The 19,878-nt window shown below is 37.6% G+C and overlaps 1 protein-coding gene across 1 annotated transcript; it reads right to left on the bottom strand.

The window, feature by feature from the left end:
* Nucleotides 1-100: 100 nt before the first annotated feature.
* On the bottom strand, nt 101-11,881 carry LOC103708767 (probable cellulose synthase A catalytic subunit 1 [UDP-forming]). The gene is made up of 14 exons (XM_008793838.3): nt 11,504-11,881; nt 10,017-10,212; nt 9,638-9,831; nt 8,655-8,739; nt 8,355-8,541; nt 7,355-7,621; nt 6,904-7,249; nt 6,674-6,811; nt 6,468-6,593; nt 6,152-6,364; nt 5,809-6,073; nt 3,911-4,107; nt 3,473-3,823; nt 101-1,014 (listed from the first exon to the last, which is right to left on the bottom strand). The coding sequence occupies exons 1-14, from the start codon at nt 11,582-11,584 to the stop codon at nt 427-429; spliced, it is 3,234 nt and encodes a 1,077-aa protein (XP_008792060.1). The 5' UTR covers nt 11,585-11,881; the 3' UTR covers nt 101-426.
* Nucleotides 11,882-19,878: the final 7,997 nt, after the last annotated feature.

The following is a 19,878-nucleotide window of genomic DNA, read 5'->3' as shown; positions in this document are numbered from 1 at the left end:
GTCATATATGGTGACAGTATTCACCAGATGTGGACTCTTTATGTTATTTAGATATTGTTTTTTTGAGAAATGACATTCTAACATAAGACAGATCACATCATGCCACGAAATATAATCACGACATACTCATATAAATAACAAGGGTTCCATCGCATTCGTACAGCGTCCCTGACAAGACCAATTATATGCTACACAAAAAGGGGGATTTTGTATTCACAAGACACCAGCTTCACCAATGCAGTATGGTGCCAATGACACCATCCGTGCGAAACAAACATAATATAGCTAAAACATTGAAACTTTTCAGTCTTCTTACACTATTAGATCTTTTCTTACTGATATTGAGGGAGCCAGCGAGCTGAACTTTTGCACCAAAAAAAGAAGAAGAAAAGAAAAAGAAAAGAAAACGTATCTCTTAAAGAAGAATCAACAGTTGACACCACACTGTCCCATAGTAGCAGCCTTCTGGGTGGGAGAGGTGAAAGGATCGATACGCACCCACAGCAATGAGAAGATGGAAGCAAGGAGGATGGACCAGACAATGACAATGGTTGGTGTTCTATTTGTCCGACCCAAGAGACCTTTGAGGAAGGGATAGAGGTGAACTATCACCCATATGGAGAAGAATAGTTTCCCAAATAGTGGACCCCACGATTGGTATCCACTGTTGATAGCGTATGAAACACCTGCAACCATCCCCACCAAGTTCACAACTAGCACAGTGGTCGGAGGAATGAGGAGGCTTGTCCACTTAAACACATACAGCTCAGCAAAGTCCCCGTCATCATCTGATGCCTTTGATGTAACAGTGAAGTTGGTGTCGATCCCGGCCAACACCTTCAGCAGTCCTTGGAAGACAGCGAATAGATGAGCTGAGGTGCCACCAATTACCCAAAACTGCTCATTCCTCCACCAGTCTTCAATTCCCACACCACTCCACCTAAGCTCCAAAATTCCAGTTGCAAAGATTGAGACGAAGAGCAGAATGAACCACATGCCTGCATAGTTGCTTATCTGCATAATCCATAGCAGGATCAAAAGTTTAGAGGCCTGACTTACATATGCTACACCAGATGTTGGGATGACGTCAAGGATAAATTCAACGGACACGCATTTAACTAGTTATGCAAGATACAAGCACATAAAAGAAATGTAGATTGCTATGTAAGGAGACAACTTTGCAATCACATAAAAACGCAAATATGAAACATTTGATATAATCGATATGCCTGAAATGCCTATTGCAACAATAACATGATTTTGGAGGTCTCTTGTCCATGTATCAAGTCACTCCTAAAACAATATCCCACAGTTTTGATTTGCATTTCTCAACCCCAAAACTGAATTTTACAGTGGGTTGTATTATTACTGCACCTTTGTGTGCATTAGCAAGTTTGTAGTAAAGAAATCCTTTAGGCCAAGACATTCAACTTAACCACGCATGTCATGTGACTTCTTTTTTTTTTTTTTTGGAATTGCCCATGGCTATCAGCAATCAATGTACATTCTTTTAATACATGAAAACCAATTGCAATAACTCCTGCATCAAATTGTAGTCAATCTAGGAACAAGATGAATATCAAAGTCAGCATTAAAAAGAATAGCAAATGACATGAAGATACAATTCAGGAGGGGCAATTCCATCTCTGCATCATATCTATAGGTCTAGAGTCCTCGGTTACTTTTTATGGCATATATGCTGACTTGTAGTAGATGCAAAGTGTCAAACAGACAATGACCCACTAACGGGAAAAAAGAGGAACACAAGAAGATGCACTGTATGAGGTGATGCACAACTTGAAGATTAGAACTTTTTCTGTTTAAAAAATATATGCACGCCATAGGAAAATATCTGCAACAAGTCATAGGACAATGCTGTCATCCGATTCAGAAGCCCAGAGAATTTCCTCAATTTCGTCAAACATTAAAAATACAAATCACACCAGAGAGCGAGAAAATAAGTCCATAAATCATTGCAGAACGATATTTATTCATTAAAATTTTGACAAACTTCCTTCTAATAATAAGTATTTTATGAAGAAAATTAACAGGAAACAGCGAAAAGCTCCCCAAAACTATGAGGAAGGAGAAAATGTTACTAAAGGCACGCACACCCTTGAGCAACAGTATTGGCCAAGGTAATGGCCTCCTAATTGACATGCAGGTCCTCCACACTAAATACCTTTAATCTCATGAAGGACAAAGACAAACTCTGCATCTCGAGTACTAACAGATTTACCTATAGATTAGACTCCTCATCAAGAAGATTCTTTTCAGACGAACTATCCCGCAGCACACTTCCTCGACAAGTTTAAAATAGTTTGCAATAGCAACTCTCCTTTTAAGTAGCCAGTGCTCAAAGATTCGTCAGCATCCCCATCTCAAATGTCACCCAGAAGTTGACAACTACTTGCAAGATTTTGCATTCCAATTCTTTTATGTAATTCTGAAGGTCATTGGGCACCAACTGATCTCCCCTCCTTATTAATAGTATCTAATTAATCAAGCAATATTTCCTACAACTCGTATCTTACCAAGTGAAATATTTTCTCCTACTATCAGCATAACCATAGCAGTAAGAGCTAAGGCTGAAAAACATGGGGCTAGCGAGGAGAATTGGCACCCTCCCCTCACCCCCACACCAACCAAACCATCCATGCATAAACATGGACAGATGGATATATAAACAAATGAACAAACGGACATGGAGGATGCATTTTCTTCCATCCAGCCAAATTTCATAAATCCTATCATGGAACAGGCCAAAAGATGATACTTCCAAAGACTGCAACCTCTAAGTCAAGGAAAAAGCAGCCCATCTTATTTGCCAGCTCAAAGAACCTTGATATAATAGCATATGCTGAGGTTCAGAAAAGGCACTACCAAGATATTACCGCCATCGTCATTGTCTTCCAAAACTTACCCTACAAAATGAAGGGTTGGCTATGGATCACAGATAAGTTGAGAAGGCTATATGAGTGACAACTTAATGTCATATAAGTTGAGAAGGCCATATGAGTGACAACTTGATGCCAACCTTCCAAGATCTCATAAGAACTTTCACCAAAATCCTAGCCAAGACAATAGGCAAGAGGGGTGTGCTATGAGATCTAGAGAGCCAATTAGTGGGTAAAGGGACCCACTTTGTCGGCCATGGTATAAGCACATATAATCAAGAAGCACCCTACAAAATTCCTAAATTGTAAGACAACTGTAAATGACAGATTGTATATAAGGAATATAGATCTGCAAATTGCAATTAGATCAATATTTTTCCTTATCGATCAAATATTGCGATGCACTGGATCATATGAAACGGCACATTTTGATTACTAGATTATTTGTTCTAACAGTCATTAAGCCACGTAATGCCATAGACATAAGAGAACAAATATAATGCATAGAAATAATGCAAAGACATGGGCATAAATATGAAAGGGTAAAAGTTGATGCTAAACAAAGGGCGACTGACCTCCGGAATGATGAATTTTCCTGTGAGAAGGCAGATAGCTGGAAGCACACAGTAAGCAATCAGTGGGATGGATGTGATTGGATAAACTATGGTGTTGATGTATGCTACCCTCTCCAGAAGCCTCAACCTCCCATTATAACCATACCATATAGGGCAATGTCTACTAAGCAGGATCTCAATTGATCCCAAGGCCCACCGAAGCACCTGGTTAAGACGATCAGAAAGATTGATGGGGGCAGAACCCTTGAATGCAGGGCGGGGTGGCATGCAATAAATTGAGATCCATCCCCGTGCATGCATCTTAAATCCAGTAAGAATATCCTCAGTAACTGAACCATATATCCAACCAATCTGGGAAAAAAAAAAGCAAGCTTAGGCTGTCATTTCCAGTAACATAATCCTGACAAAGAAACAAGATCAGATGTTATGGCAGCTAACCTCTTTACCCCATTCAGTCTTATCCTCATAACCACAGCTAATAACATGGATGGCTTCCTTTAGCAAAGAAGCTGGATTTGTAGATGGTGGTATACCCCCCTGCTCCATGAAGGTGGACGCAATGAAAATTGGTGACTGACCAAACCGTTTCTCCAAGCTCTTCTGAGACATAAGCAATGATCTCTCGTCTTCATAACCTAAAATTGCAAATATCACATTGATGGTGGTAGATATTTGATAGTGAAATATCCAACCATAATATTTACAGTAAAAATATTGGTTAGTTTTCAAAATATTGATCGATAATTTGATGGTTGGCACACTAAAACCAAAAAATAAGACTTTCTAAGCATATTATTCAGAAGTGGCACATAATATGGTAAGGATCACAAAAATTGTGATCATAATAAGGTGAAAGGGAGGATCAGGATTCCAGAAAGGTATCAATTACTTAATAGAAACAAGTATCAGCATAATGAAACCTAATAACCTTTTGCTTTCTTTTCATTTTACTGTACACACTCCTCCATTGGTTCCTTTCATTTTGAAAAAGAAAAAACAATGAAACACTATCAAACTTCTTGTTCTCTAGGAGGAAGATCCCATTAACTTCCCATACTCTACTTGCTTTTTAGCACAAACAAAGAATGGGTTCAGAAAAAAAATCAACCTCCCCCCCACCCCCCACCCCAAACTCTTAACACAGAAAACAGTTTCTGCCAATCTTCTCCAGATTCCGCACCATTATTGCGCTCCCTTCCACTAAAGTCTAATATGCAATGCAAGCACCTAGACAGAAATTATTGCATAGCACCAAAATATGCAATCCAAATTTCTTTAACACAAGTATCACCCACCTAGTTGCAATGCTTTGCTTTCCTCTAAAATGAGATTAATAGTACAACAATCAATCAATAGGCCAAATAAGTCCTTCAACCCCCACTAACATATGCTTTCCATCCTTATTTTCTCACCTAAAATCCAAAATACAAGGCAACAGGGTGTTGCCCAATTTGCCAGAGGGGCACATGCATAATTTTCCCAGAATTTGAGTACAGACAATCTGATCATATTTTTAAATCCCCCCCCCCCAACCTAATCAATCAGTTGGCCAAATAAGTCCTTCAACCCCCACTAACATATGCTTTCCATCCTTATTTTCTCACCTAAAATCCAAAATACATGGCAACAGGGTGTTGCCCAATTTGCCAGAGGGGCACATGCATAATTTTCCCAGAATTTGAGCACAGACAGTCTGATCATATTTTTAAACCCCGCCCCGCATCCCATCACTCCGCCCACCCCTACCCCCCTGGGTTTCCACTCACAGTTGGAGGAGAATCAATAAAGAAAAGGGAAAAGCAAAGACATGCACAAGTGGGTGATCATGATGTTGTGAAGTATGAGAGGTTAAGAAAATTTCACAGAACTGGGAAGAAGTGTTCAGTTGGATTTGCAAGAGTCATTTTTTAATTGCCGAGGTTCATATTGAATAACCTCACAGAATTATCACACTTTGCTTCAAGCTTGAAGAAAGGTCAGAAGAATCAAGATAATCCTAATAAAAATTAAAACATCAAAAAAAAAAGGTATTAGGCTTAGAAACTTCACCAACAATCTACATAAAATGGCTAAGATTCAGCCATATCCTAAAACAATAAATATTATATCTTGATAGACCTTTCATGTGTGTAATTATCTAATGTAAAAAAGAAGCTATAGGCAAATGTAAGATCATGATTCATGCACACTTAACTCAGACATTTGGAGGAAATCTGTTTCAGATCCTTTGAAACATTTAAATTAGAAATACTATATGCATCAAATCCTTGGAGGAAATCTGTTTCAGATCCTTTGAAACATTTAAATTAGAAATACTATATGCATCAAATCCTTACCTTCTACTCCCTCCTCCATGTCTTCCATATTGAAGATAGGAATGGTGGATTCAGTCCTCTTAACTGCCCGTTTTTTATCAATGTAACTCTTGTTCCCAGTCTTTCCCTTCTTTCTTGAACCACAACAACTCTTAAAGACTATGTTTGGTTCCAAATCAGCCTCAGTCAGTACAGGATCATAACCATACAAGGCCTGCCTGTTAAAACAGCAACCTGTTCCCACATAAACAGGGCCCTGAATGCCATCTAAGCCTTTCAAGTTGATCTGCAAAAATGTAAGTTTGGTAAGAAGTTAATTCATTCTACCAGGTCCGATGCACATATCATGTATGTGAATTCTTACATCGAAAAACACAATGTTGCGATTGGCATATCGATCATGCAAGTCAATGCCATCAAATCTTTGAGGAAACTGCACATAGCATGTCTTCTTTCCCAGCGCAGGATCCATCATGAAACACATTGCTTCACGAAGAGCTTTGCTGTTGTTGAAGTAATGATCACAATCCACATTTAGAAGATAGGCACCATTGGTTAAAACAGCAGATACCCGAATCTGACCAACACCAGAAAAATTACAGACACGAGACCACTATTAGCAGATAAACTATGAGAACATATGTGATTGTATAAGCCAATATAGATCAGAGGATACAAACCAAAGCATTCATTGCACCAGCCTTTTTGTGATGCTGGAATCCTGGTCTCTTCTCACGGGAAACATAGACGAGTCTAGGTAGCTCATTTCCATCTGTATCAAGCCCTCCACTGTGCCCTAAAAAGACCTGCATTTTTAAGAAAAAAGGGGTCAGACAAATGAAATGTGAAATGATGGCAATGGAATGTCATGAAAATGATGATGCACCTGGATCATGCCAGGGTGATCTCTTGGATTATTTCCAGGCCAAGGAGTGCCATCCTGCATCGTCCAACCTTCCTCTGGGGTTTTCTGTGCTTTGGCAACAAGAGCATTTATCCGTACTTTGAACTCCTCATACTCTCTCTGAAATGAACCACTTCACGGTTTAACACATTTTTAAAACAGATTCTTCGAGGATATTTATCCAACAATAACAATATAGTTTCCAAGTTTACCTTCATTGCTCGGCGTTCTTTAACAAATGAAGGTTGTATTTTGTCCTTCAAGTAATCTATCTTTTGGGCAAAATAAAACTCAGGAGCCCTGGGTTCAATATTGTGCTTCTTGCAAAAGGGCACCCATTTTCTAGCAAATTCTGCAGTTTCTGAGAGTGCTTCAAATGTCAGCATTGCTGAACCATCATCAGAAACATAGCATGAAACTTTGTCAACAGGGTAGTCCACAGCAAGGATAGACAACACTGTATTGGCAGTTATAAGAGGTGGTTCTTTCATGGGATCCACTGTACTGACAAAAATATCAATCGGAGATAACTGTGAAGGTTCTCCCTCCCTATCATATCTGAGGTAAATGTATTGAAAGAATCAGTACAAGGTGCTTCCGTAACATTTAACTTGCTTAACACACCATATTCTAAAGGACAAGAATAATAACAATAAAACCGACCTTAGTGCAAGTCTGTCAAGGTATGTTTCACGATTGATTGGATACCATTTTGGGAATTGATCCAGAAGCCATGACAAAGCAAACCAAATCTCACATATGACGGATGTTAGCCACAATGGATAAGCATCTGGAACCGAATGAGTGACACGATACTGGAAGAAGAAACACAAAATGATGAGCCGGAGAATGATCACCAAACGATAAAGGTTGAGTTGGTTAGAAGGAATAGGCACTATGCGGCTCAGAGGTTGACGAGCATCATCAGCCCTGCAAAAAATGATGAGTATCAGAGCCATAAAAGCTTCCTTATATCTGCTGGAAGCATCACACAACAAGCACCAGTTTTCATGGATACAAGATTCTGTAAGTTGAAAGAAACGACAAAAACTTGGAATGCATGATGTTTAGACACCAAAAATGGTAATTATGAAACTTTGGTCAAGGTATAGAAGGGAACAAGTTCAAAAAGAGACATTTCTATGGCATATAAGTTCAAACAATTGGGAGCACATACGAATTTAAAAAGGACCTGCAATTATAGCAAGTTAAGCTTAGATTGTTACTCAGTTTCCAATGACAAATCGTACTTTAATTGCATCTGCATCAGGGTTCAATTCAGAAGCCATGTTCTTGTTATGATAATGAATTATCAAACATAAAACTTCCAGCAGTTTCAGTCAAAAAGGTAAAATTAATGAAAATAATACAAAGAAGTGAAAAATATGAACATGCGAACAAAAAAGTCAAGATTTTCTTACTTTTAATATATTTTGTTGAAAAACTTAAGAACACATAGAAGTAAATCACTAAACTAAAATTGCTTGTCCAGACGCCAACTACCCAAAACCAGACCATATTGTATCTGATCAAATTTGAGGTACATCAGATAGCTTTTTTTTTAACCATGAAATCTGACATCTATGCAAACCTCTTGGCAAAAGCAGGACAAAAACATGAAAGAGAAACAAAAGAGTCAAAGCAGGGACTAGTCGGATCATACATTTGCAGATCGTCGCCATTCGAACCAGTTCCTTCTATATCTCCTTTCCCATCAGTGTATTTATTGGTCATCTGCATCATATTTTTCTCTTGTTTGAGTTTCCAACCTTCGACTCTTTCCTTCCAGTCAACACTTCCAAGACCATATGAGTTCAAGTCCTTTGAGGGATCCACAATTCTTACCGGAACTGCATTCACAACACATAACACATTAAGAGAAACAGGAAGTCAAATTGATTGGGAAGCATATGCATTGAAAAACTTCATCAACAGGATTTTTTTTTTTGAAAAAAAAAGGTACCTGGCTGGCTTGGATCCACATAACCTGATGATGGACTTCGAATTGAGTGACGATCTGGTGTAGCATCAGGTATTTCACCAGAAACCTGAAAGGATTGGATATAGCGTTTAAGGCTAGGAGAAGGTAACATGGTATAAGTATCAGATGTTTTTCAGACTGACGTGCTAGGTATTTCCACGATTCCATTTATGAAAAGCAGCATAGTTTTATTAAATAACAAAGAAATAACACAAAAAATAAAAGAGAGCCACTTGGCTAGACAAAGTAACATAGATAAATATGCATAGAGACCAAAAAAAACTGTACACAATTCAAACTAAAGGGAAAAAGTAAAGAGGAAAAGTAAAAGGAAGAGGACAACAGTAAGAAGGAAGAGGGAGAAGGATAGAGAGGTTTAATCCAACAGAAGAAATTCTTTTTTGAAAAATCAATCGCCACGATCGCATACAATTTTTAGATTTCCCCTGCACCTTATATAAAAAGACACAAATCACTCCAAAGTACAGTCCTAATTGACCAAACAGATCAAAAACCTTTCTAATCCAATCTACTATCAGACCAAGACTCTTTTTACACAAAATATACTATAATAGTCTCCAAATCAACAGACATGCTGACTTTCCTTATTAAAACGATTTCCTAAATCATTAAAATTCAAACTTCTCTATAGGAATTTCTTAAAATAAGATTCTCTAAGCATTCTCCAGATTTTCAGTTTGTAAAAAAAAAAAAGCATTTCTTAAAAGCTTATTTATATTAAATTATACAATGGAATGATAATGTACCGTAATTGACTTCTAATTGACGGTTCTTAACATGTCCCACTAATTCAGCAAGATTGAATGTATACAATTCCTCAGTCAACCATGTGAATGCTCCAGCAATTGCTGAGTAGCACATAAGACCTAAGATATTAAAGGTAGCTCCCAATTCAAGCAAACAATATCATAGTTCCAACAATGATCTTTGTTTTTTGGGTCTACCTGCTGTCCATTGGTCAGACGTGGAATACAATGCTGAGGCTCGTGCCTAGAAGATGAAGATAAATCAACATCTTCTCCCTGGCCTTGCAGCTGCCACTGATGCATTGTCTTGCCAGTGCCTTGCGTGTAATTGAACTCATTGTCCAAATCATCAACATCATCCTCTTCATCATCTCCCTCGACTCGAGGACTACCTGCAACACCATATAGGCTATAAATAGTAAGATCGATATTGAATGACGGACCTCAACATCAAATCCATTGAAGCACGTCATGAGGCCTTATTTTATTTACTTAAAAGCCTCTTAGAAACTGGAAACATTACTCTTAAATAGACCAAAAACACAGAGAATGCATCTATTACAAGCAACAAGCTGACCTTTATGTCTCTTGTACCTAGTCTTGCATTGAGGGCAAGACTGGTTTCCATCTTTACGCTCATATTCATAACAAGGGCGACAAACTGGGAAAGCACACTCATTGCAAGCAACAAAAACATCACCAGTCACCGTAGGCCCAACAGTATCACCACAGATCTGACATACTTGGCCGTTCAGGTTTTTAAGGGGCTTAGGCTGCATGTTCAACAGGAATAAAATTAGATCAACAAATTGAATGAAGCAATACGCATTTTCATACAGCCACCACATATCAGAAAATACATCAAACATATAACCTTCAACTTAAGCATATATCGAAAATACCACTGACATATGTGCAAGTCCAAGAAGATAAGAAGAAGAAAAATCAGAAAATTAACAGATGCATGCACACAGATATATATAAATAAGTCTGAATGCATATATGTGTGTGTGTATAAGTGTAAACGCATGCATATACATGTATACAGACACATGTTGTGTTTATGCATATATGCATATCCATGCATACAGAATACAGACTTTAAAGTTTAAACCATCTTGATTTTTAGTTTCAAACAGAATGTACTTTGCAACAGAAAAGTTAAATGATGCACCACTCTCCAGCAACTACACAAGAATTCCTAGAGGTTGCAGTAGACCTCACATAACAGTAAATATCTCAAAATAAAACCCACGATTGGCGTGCCAATCTAAATGTTACAATGAGGTTATTGCATATGAAGTAGGGAGAAGAGTAGATTCAACAGAACATGCTCGATATTGTAATCAAACGGGAGCAGCAAAGGGACAGAGATCTGACAATTTCTTGAAAAAAATTGTGACAATTTCAAACTTTTGTGCCGGCATCCAGTCCTATAGCATCCACCAAGAAATACAAGAAGACATGAGAACAAACTATGCAAAATCAAGCAGATATACAAAGATCTCTTTCTTCTGGTAGAAGAGATACAAAGATCTCTATTGAAAGAGCAAGAAGCCATGAATGTACAAATGCAGCATGAATAAGGCGAGAACTTTCAAAAAGATGACGTTAACTATGAAATCTGACTGAAAACCACAAACTGCTTGTAAAATACAGAAAAGATGAAGCTCAATATTAGCAATACACGGTTAAAACCATGAACACAAAGAAGAAAACCGTCAACTTTAATTGAATTGCAAATTCACAAACCACCGGTCCAGAAATCTATCAAGAAATTCAGCTGATGCCTGTAGACACCTGGTTATTCCAACTAATCTTAACGAAAACGAACAAGAAGTCCAAATTCAGTCGCATCAAAGGTGTTTCTCCCGATCTAACCGATCTAACCAGAAGCCATTACCAAAATCCACAAAGAGGAGCAAGAATTCCAAGTCAAACCCCAGTAACACTAAGTCCACCAGCGGATCCAGACACCAGACTAGCAAAAGGATGTCTAAGAAAACGGGAAAGAAAGGATCTTTAAGACAAAAGAAACCGAATGTGCATATAAGAAACACGTACCCCGGCTTCTCCTTCGTGCCGGATCATCACGAACTCGTTCCTCTTGTGCGAGCCCGCCACCATTCCTGCATTGGCTGCCATTTTCCCTTGGATCAGAAAACCCTCCTCTTCCTTCGGTTCTTTCACCAGATCTTCAGAAGAACATCCCAAATCGGAGAGATCAAGAAAGAAAAGGAGAGAGGGATATCTTCCACTCAGCAGCAATCTCTTCGCATCATCCGAGCTAAAGAACCACCGATCGGTTCTCTCCTCCCCCCACCCGATCCTACTTTCCCCTTTCTCCCCTCTTCCGCTCTCTCTCTCGCCTTTCCTTGCACTCCTCCCCCTCCATCTTTCTCTTTCTCTTTCTTGCTTTCTTTTATTAGTGGTTTTTTTTTTTTTTTTTTTGAGGGTTTGGGGTGGGGTTGGAGAGGAGTCTTGTTTTATTAGTGATTATTGGTAAAGTGATGACAGTATATTGCGGATAAATGGCATTTAATTACGGGATCCGTCGGTGACCGTAATTCCGACCTAAACTAGGTTTAGGGATCGGAGCCGTCGGATGGAGTGGAAATAGATTTGTAGCCGTCTGATCGGAGGGAATCTCCAACTCCTGGCTCGCCTGCTGTCGCCGTCTCCGTGGCTGTTGACAGGCTGGCAGCAGTGGGCGACCGGGAATCGCCGGTAATTCGTGACCCCATCGTCGGTCAGGGCAGACGTTACTTACTACCGGATCTGTCGGTGGCCATAGTGTCGCGCAAATGCCCACAAGATTGAAGATAATTACTACAGTATCCTTCTGCCAGCTGAAATGAGAAGAACTAAAGGAAGCTGCAGCTGAGGTGCCACCTCCTTGCCAAGTTAGCATCCACTTGTCCCCCTGCGGCTTTTCTTCGATACGACACGCGTTTTAGCGCCCAAGTTGCTTTGTAAATTGCCAGCTATGCTGGGTGGGCGTCGGTTACTTAGAAATATTCGGACTGAATCATAGGATAGCTTTACAGATAAAACATGTGTACAAAGAGGCCGATGAGGCACCAAATTGGATGGCCTCATATGTGACCAACCACTTCGAAAATACTCTTTAGATGGAGAAAAGAGAGCCGACTCCTGGTGCACTTTTATTTTTTGATTTTTTTAAATATATTCATATTTATAATATATCATGCATCCGTTTTACCCCCCCCCCCCTCAAAAAAAAAAAAACGGCAGCAGCAGCTATCCTTCACAAAATTGTTGTCACCCATCACTAATGAATTCCCCCTTGGAGGGGAGTTAGCACCCTTAGAGACCTTTTGCTAATTTATATGCCATATATTTGCAATTTTAACTTTGCTAGTTCGCAATGAAGTAATCAATTTAACATACCATGTCAAGTGCAATGATGATTGAGATATCTTGATTCCCGCGGATGCATCCATGACTCGTGCGTCCTGCGGCAGTTCCGATCGTAGTAGTCCACCACAGCATGTTTTTGAAGAGATTATGTGGAGGAACCTACTTCCGAAAAATTTGTTTTATTTTACTATTAGCAAGTTGTTTATTTTAATGAATTATTTTTTAAATGAGTTGTCATCAAGCCTTGGGCTTCAGATCTGGAACTTCTTGTGTTATTGGTGGAACTTGATGTTTGAAGTTTTAATATGAAAAGAATTTAAACTGTTTAAAAAATAAACTAATTTTATCATTTGAATTTTAATTAGTCTAAATATCTTAAATATGACGGCTTTTCGGAAGAAAACGTTGATTTTCAAAGATACATGATATTTCGGAAATATCGCATTGCCCCTGTCATCCGAATAAAGCCTATAAATAGACTCCGAGCCTAGCGCCCTCGCATACATCTGAACATATCACATCCATTTTTCTTGATACTTGGTCTCCCATAGTACACTGCTCCTAAGACTAAGACACTGTTTTTTTCTAAAATATTATTTTTATTTTTATTTTTATTTTTTTTTGGCAATTGAAGGAAGACAATCGGGCTTGTCCCAGTGATCATGCCTGTTAAAAGAGATCACATTCTTAGAAAATGTTAATCAAATGTCTACAAAAATCTTTTCATTCTTTTGTTTTCTTTTGTAGATTTTTTTTATAACATTGTTTTGAAAGAAAAAAATATAAAATCATAATATAGCAATTTTTAAGCATCATTCTTATAACATTTATCTCACTAAGTAGTGACAAATTGGTACTAACATCTTTGAGCTTAAATAAACCACCAAAATCTTTAATAAAGTCAATTTGGAGGGACCATCGTGCGCGTTTTGCAAGGCCATTTGGTGGATTGTCTATTTTGCAGCTGTCAATATGTGCCCGAGAGAATGAGAGGAGTTATTTTATTGTCTTTTTCTTTAAAGAGAGGCCGAATCTAAAGGTGACAAGTGTCAACTAGAAGACCCAAAAACTAGGGACCAGAAGTGGTAGCTGGCTAGAGAAAACGTCTACCTTGAGTTGGAGGTCCTTCCTTTCCTTTTTCAAATTTGTCGGCTAAATGCCATAATCATAAAGTTAGACATGCATGATTGAAATTTTTCATATCAACTTAAATTTTTGGAGTCAATTAGTTTCTCAACATGGTTTCAAAGCTCGAGTTTGCTCGAGCTTATGATCGCTTCTATCTTCAGTTTATTTGTTATCTTGATTTTTGTTTGTTTCTCTACATATGCAGTTTGAATACAATTTAAATCTCTCTACTTTATTTGTTATCTTAATTATTAGCTGTTTTCGACTCGCCTATCTCTCCAACTCCAATTTATTCGTTATCTTGATTCTTAATTATTTTCGACTTAGCGCTCTCCATATTTTAGCCGTACAATTTAATTATCTCTAGTTATTTATTATTTTGATTCTTGATTGTTCCTAACTTAAACATCTCTCTACATTTGTTGTGATTCAGATACAAATTTCCTTTATCAATGGTCTCGGTGATCTTTTGGAATTGGCATCTTTCTTCCATCCACCGTCAATACATTCATTGTTATCTTAGATTCTGGGCTCAAGAGCCCATCTCCTTCATTGTCCAAGTAATTGGGCTACTCTAGTATGGGAAACATGCAAGATGGGAACAAATTAATGAGGTCCATTATTTCAATGGTGAAAAATGCTATACCAACACTCGCATTCCATTGGGTATCCATTTAATTGATTAATAGACTTTTTACGACAAGTATGGATTCTTTTGCAACCGGTGATTAAATTTTTACATATTTCTCTATGATGTGAGGTGATGTACATAGAAGTTCTAGATAGAAAACTATAGAGCTATCCTTTCTTTTATTATTATTATTTTTAAGAAAAAATCAAGCTATAGTATGATGCAGCACTATGGCAGCTAGAAGATTATAGGATGTTGATGCTAGGAATAGGATGCCAATTGTCTCAAATCATAGTTCCTAAGTCATGCAACTTTTGTCATGCACATGTAAGCTGAACCTTCCAAGTTTGAGTTCAAGGAACAAAACTATAAATAGAATGGATTAACTGGCAATTTCAGAACAAGGTCATGTAGGTAAGCAAATCTCAATTTAAAGTTCCAGATGGAAGCAAGTCACAATAAACCAGTAAGCAGTGTAGTTGCCCTTCCCACTTAAAACATGACAGCCTATTAGTAGCGCAACCCATTTGCGGTGAATCATTACAGTAAAGACATGTTTGGTTGGAGAGAATTGAATTTTGAAATGGAAATAGGAACAAGCAACTCTCAGTTCAGCTGTTTGATTAGGGGGAATCCTATTCCTATTCTCATTCTATGGAGAAATAGGAATACTCCAATCCCTCAAAACCTAATCCATATTTTTTCTTATTATTCAAATTCCATTCTGATTCTAATTCTGATTTCGGTTACGAACCAAATACGTCGGGAGATATGGCCATAGTCGAATCTATTCCAATTTGGGATGCGAACCAAACACGCCCTAGAGTTAAATATGCAAAAAATCTTCTGATAGTATCCAAGGCAACATATGCTTAACATAGTTCTCGATACATTACAATCTAAGTAAGTGCAGTGCCCCAAAAAAAACCAATTACAATGATCGAAGCATTTGCTATTTATCCAGTACACACTACAAAAACAGTGTAAATGCTACCTAGATTAGCAAATAAGAAGCAATAAGCCCTTTAATAGTGTCATGGAACAGACCAAGTGCGCTGGTATTAAATTGAAAGATATAGTTCTTAGTTACAGGCTTTGTGGCTCTTTTCACAAATTTACTGCTACTCAGCAATGTTCAACTACTCCCACTTTCTCTCAGTTGATCCATTCCAGCACCCTAACAATATCAATGGCATAGCAAGAGGATCAAGGAGATGGAAATACTCTCTGCCAAACTTGACAACAACGATTATTTTGTAGCTGGAAATACAGCTACATGTATACAACTTCACCTTCCAAGTTGGATAGAAGTATGAATTGCTGTTGGGTTCAATGAGTCCCCATGTTAAGATGTGCATTTAAACTTGACTATAAGAGAAAATCGGGTTATCATGTACATGCAAGAACTGAGTTCCCACCGAACAATCTTTATGCAAGGACTTGCATCAGAGATTTGTCTAGATGTACCAAGAGTTTCCATTCAAGAGTCTTGCATTTATATATAAGGCATGTGCTTTATGTGTGTATAGGATTGCAAGCGAAGATAACAAATCTGATAACACTAATTTCCAAAGAAAAAAACACCCACAATGTAATCAACTCAATGACGAAAAAATGCAGTTGTGGTCGAGAACAATCAAAAAAAAGTTACAACATGCAGTGGTTTAGCATATCATTCTGTGTCAATTAGTGCGTATCTTTGATGCAAAGACTTGATGTAGTCTTAAGTAAGTCCTTATAGTTAATATGCCCTGTTGTAACACTAGATTATTTAACTTAGCAGACCATGCAGACAAGCACCTCAAAATGAACTAAACCACATCCAATATGATTTAATTCATATAACCTCTGCCATTCCCCCTCGGGCAATCAAAAGAAAGGGCAATTAGTTATGCATAACTTATCTAACCTCACCGCCATGGATCCGGGTCGAAGGGCGGCTCGTCGTTGAAGCATTGATACTCTTTTATAGAAAGAGCAAATTATTCATGGGTACAACAATTAAACAATGATTACTTAACGGGTTCCTAAATCGGAGGTTCTAGATGGTTACCGCTTATGACATAAGGTCGCTAATTAAATTATTAGTTAGTTAAAAGTTCTTGGTTGATATGATTCAATAATGAACGGAGCACTGCTTTTCTCGCATCATTTCAGGAAATACCTGGAGGCAGAAAAAATTATAAATTCCTGAGTATCTTATGCTATTAAAAAACATTTTTTTTTTCAACTTATGGCATTAGTCATGAATCATTGGTTTGATGATTGATTTTGTAAAACCTTGGAAGATATAAACTATATGTATTGACCACAAATTGCTTTTAGGTCGCCATATGGTAGATGTTGGAGACAGGGATTATTCAAAATTTTCTCACTTTACTTCAAGTAATTTGCTGTTCGCCTAACTACGAGATTCACATATAATTAGTGATGCATCCAATTTTCCTAGGTTTCTCAAATATCACATATATTGATTGAATCTATTTAATTGACTCGAAATGTACTTTGTGATACTAGAATTCATCTCCCATCAATTTTTTAGGCTTGTGGTGATGAAGCTAAATCCATTTTTTTTCCAAATTGGATTTTCTTGAGATATTTTGGTGCTAGCAACAATAGTTCTCTCCATGCGCTTTTGCTAGTCTTCTCTCGTTCCTTTCATTCATGACTTGGAGATGATGAAAGATTCTATAGATGATAAGATGAAATTCTTCCACCATTGTGGTCCCCTCCTAATCAAACACAGCCAACCACCTGGAGAAGCCAAGGTTGATAGGATCAATTACTTTGATATATTCCAATCATTCCAATGTGGAATCACATTTCATTTGCATTTATGTTATTAATTTTGAGCATCGATTTCAAACTTTAGAATGCAAGCCTAGCATCATGGATGCCTAACATCATTACGAAGGTTTTCACCCTCAAATACATACTCATGGAGGGTAAAATATCCCTACCTTGTTATTGGTTGTCATGCATTAGAAACTACAATATTCACATTGTATCATTTTGTAGCTAATGTGTCGATTGACAGCTTGACTGCCATAATTATTTTGATATGCATTCTTTGCAGCTAGATGCATGATGACCATATAATTTAGAAGATAATACTTTCTACTCTATAGTTAAGCTAAACTTGTAGTCATTATTTAATATATCTGTCAGTCTTTTTGGACTTCCATGCCATGTTTATAGTGGATTTTGAAATCATAAAATAGTATAAGATTCAATAGTGTCAATAGGATCCCGAAGAAAATGGAAAGCAGAAAGAGAGAGAGGGGGAGTGTGTGTGTGTGAAGATGGTAGTGAAGAGTGAAAACTATGGATGGGTCCTCTTTAACTCCTACTAGTGTGCTCTCTTTAGCAGTCATCTTCACTTGACTAGGTCCCAAGTCATTTATTTGATTGATGGATCAGTAGATAGAACCCATAAAATTTTAATTTCTTAACAAGAATGGATGCTTGGTTGGTCTTCCAAGTTTCTATGACCTTCATCTATGTGAACTTCACTTTCAATATTTACTTTTGGTTCTTTTTGGAAAATTATGAGAGAAGAATTAATGAAATGTGCAAATGCTGACCCTCTACCTCATGACGAATCTCCTCCTGTATAAATATAGAATAGTTTTTTGGACATATACCGATAGAGGGAAGTGTATATTTGGAATTGAACCAAAAATTAAAAGATGCTGCTATACTGGTTTTTAAAAACTACTAATTTGAGCTTTTAATACAACTTAAGTATTTTGAATATTTGCATACTTTGCTATAACATCTCCTATGTATATTACCCAACAAGGAAAAAGTGTGTGCAGAGTTATAGGATAGCATTGCTACTCTTTGTAAGATAAAACTTGGTCTATGTTATGTGCGATTTGGGTTGCATGGTAGTGTCGTAGCACTTGATTTATGAAATTTGCTAGACTAGACAAAATATGTTGATATGGAAATAAAGATAAGAATTATTCTTATTCTCCCTCATACGGCATTATTTGCTATTTTTCAGTTAGTGGCCCAACTTGTTGTAAGCTCAGTATCATCATCGATGAATACAGGCTACCATTTATAACTCATATCTTTAGGAAGAAAATAAACAGATTTAGCGATCAATTAAAATGGCATAAAATGAAGCACTAGCTACTTGGAGTGATTTAGTTTAAAATAATATTTAATATCATGCTACATTCTACATAAAGTAGCAGTAAGAAGCCAATTACATTAAATTCAATTTTCAGCTTTGACTCATCAAATTGTATCTAATGATTAAGTTTTTGTAGCTATTTTAAGTGATTTAAAATCAGCAAGTCTTAAACTTATATCAAATCAAACAGGGATCAAGCACATCAAGCAAAGTCCACCAACAAACAAGAAAAAAAAGAAACTAAGGTGCCATTTAGCATTACTTTCTTTTTTTTTTTTTCTGTTTTCAAAAATAAAAAAACAACAATGCTGATTCAATTGTTTTATTTTTTTAAAAAAGATATAAATATGCTTCGTGGAGATAGTGGTAGGGAAGACATCAATGGTGGGATGAAGGCAACAATAATAGTAGTGGCTAGGGTGGCCACCAATGATGATGGCAACAATGACGATAAAAATATGAGTTATTTTATTCTTAAAATTATTAAAAATATTTTTTTTTATTTTTTAGAATTAACAAGAATAATTTTTTAAAAATAAAAAAATACCAAATACATATTTATCTGAATTTTTAGAATTTTATTTTTTAAAAGTTAAAAATTAAAAATATAAGCACTCTAAATTCTAATCCCCTCGTCTAATGGCATCCACGGAATCACGGATTCTTACGTTCGAAGACCTGGTTATATCTCGGACTCATCGTGGTCAACGAGGCTCGGGAAATGGTTTGAGTGGGGATCCGACAACGCCGTGTCGCCTGCTCCGCGGCCAAATTTTCAAACAGGGTATGCGGCCGAGGCCACGCGGCCCCACTCTCGCGACCCCAGCTTGATGACCTTCTGCACTAGAGAAGGCGTAGAGCCGCGCGATCCCGAATCAATGGGCACGGTTCTTGGAATTCTGCCAGATCTTTCTTTCTTGGGGGTGATTATAAACGAAGAAAATGTCGTTTTTGGATCTTGCTAGTAGATTTCGGTTCTTGGATTTCTGCCAGAAACCCGCTCGATCGCTCCAGGCTTTGGTCAACACCCTGAGTAACAGGGAAGCTTCCTGTGCTGCGGGATGGGAAGGTCTCCGTCCAAGGATTCCCTCGTTTTTCCTTTTGGGTAGAAATGTGCGCCCTCGCTTGGCCCCCAAGGAGCCGCCTACAGCGAAA

Source organism: Phoenix dactylifera, chromosome 8 (genome assembly GCF_009389715.1).
Source record: "Phoenix dactylifera cultivar Barhee BC4 chromosome 8, palm_55x_up_171113_PBpolish2nd_filt_p, whole genome shotgun sequence".
Lineage (NCBI taxonomy): Eukaryota > Viridiplantae > Streptophyta > Magnoliopsida > Arecales > Arecaceae > Phoenix > Phoenix dactylifera.
The sequence above is the reverse complement of the archived record's forward strand: the minus strand, read 5'-3'. Positions and strand labels throughout refer to the sequence as shown.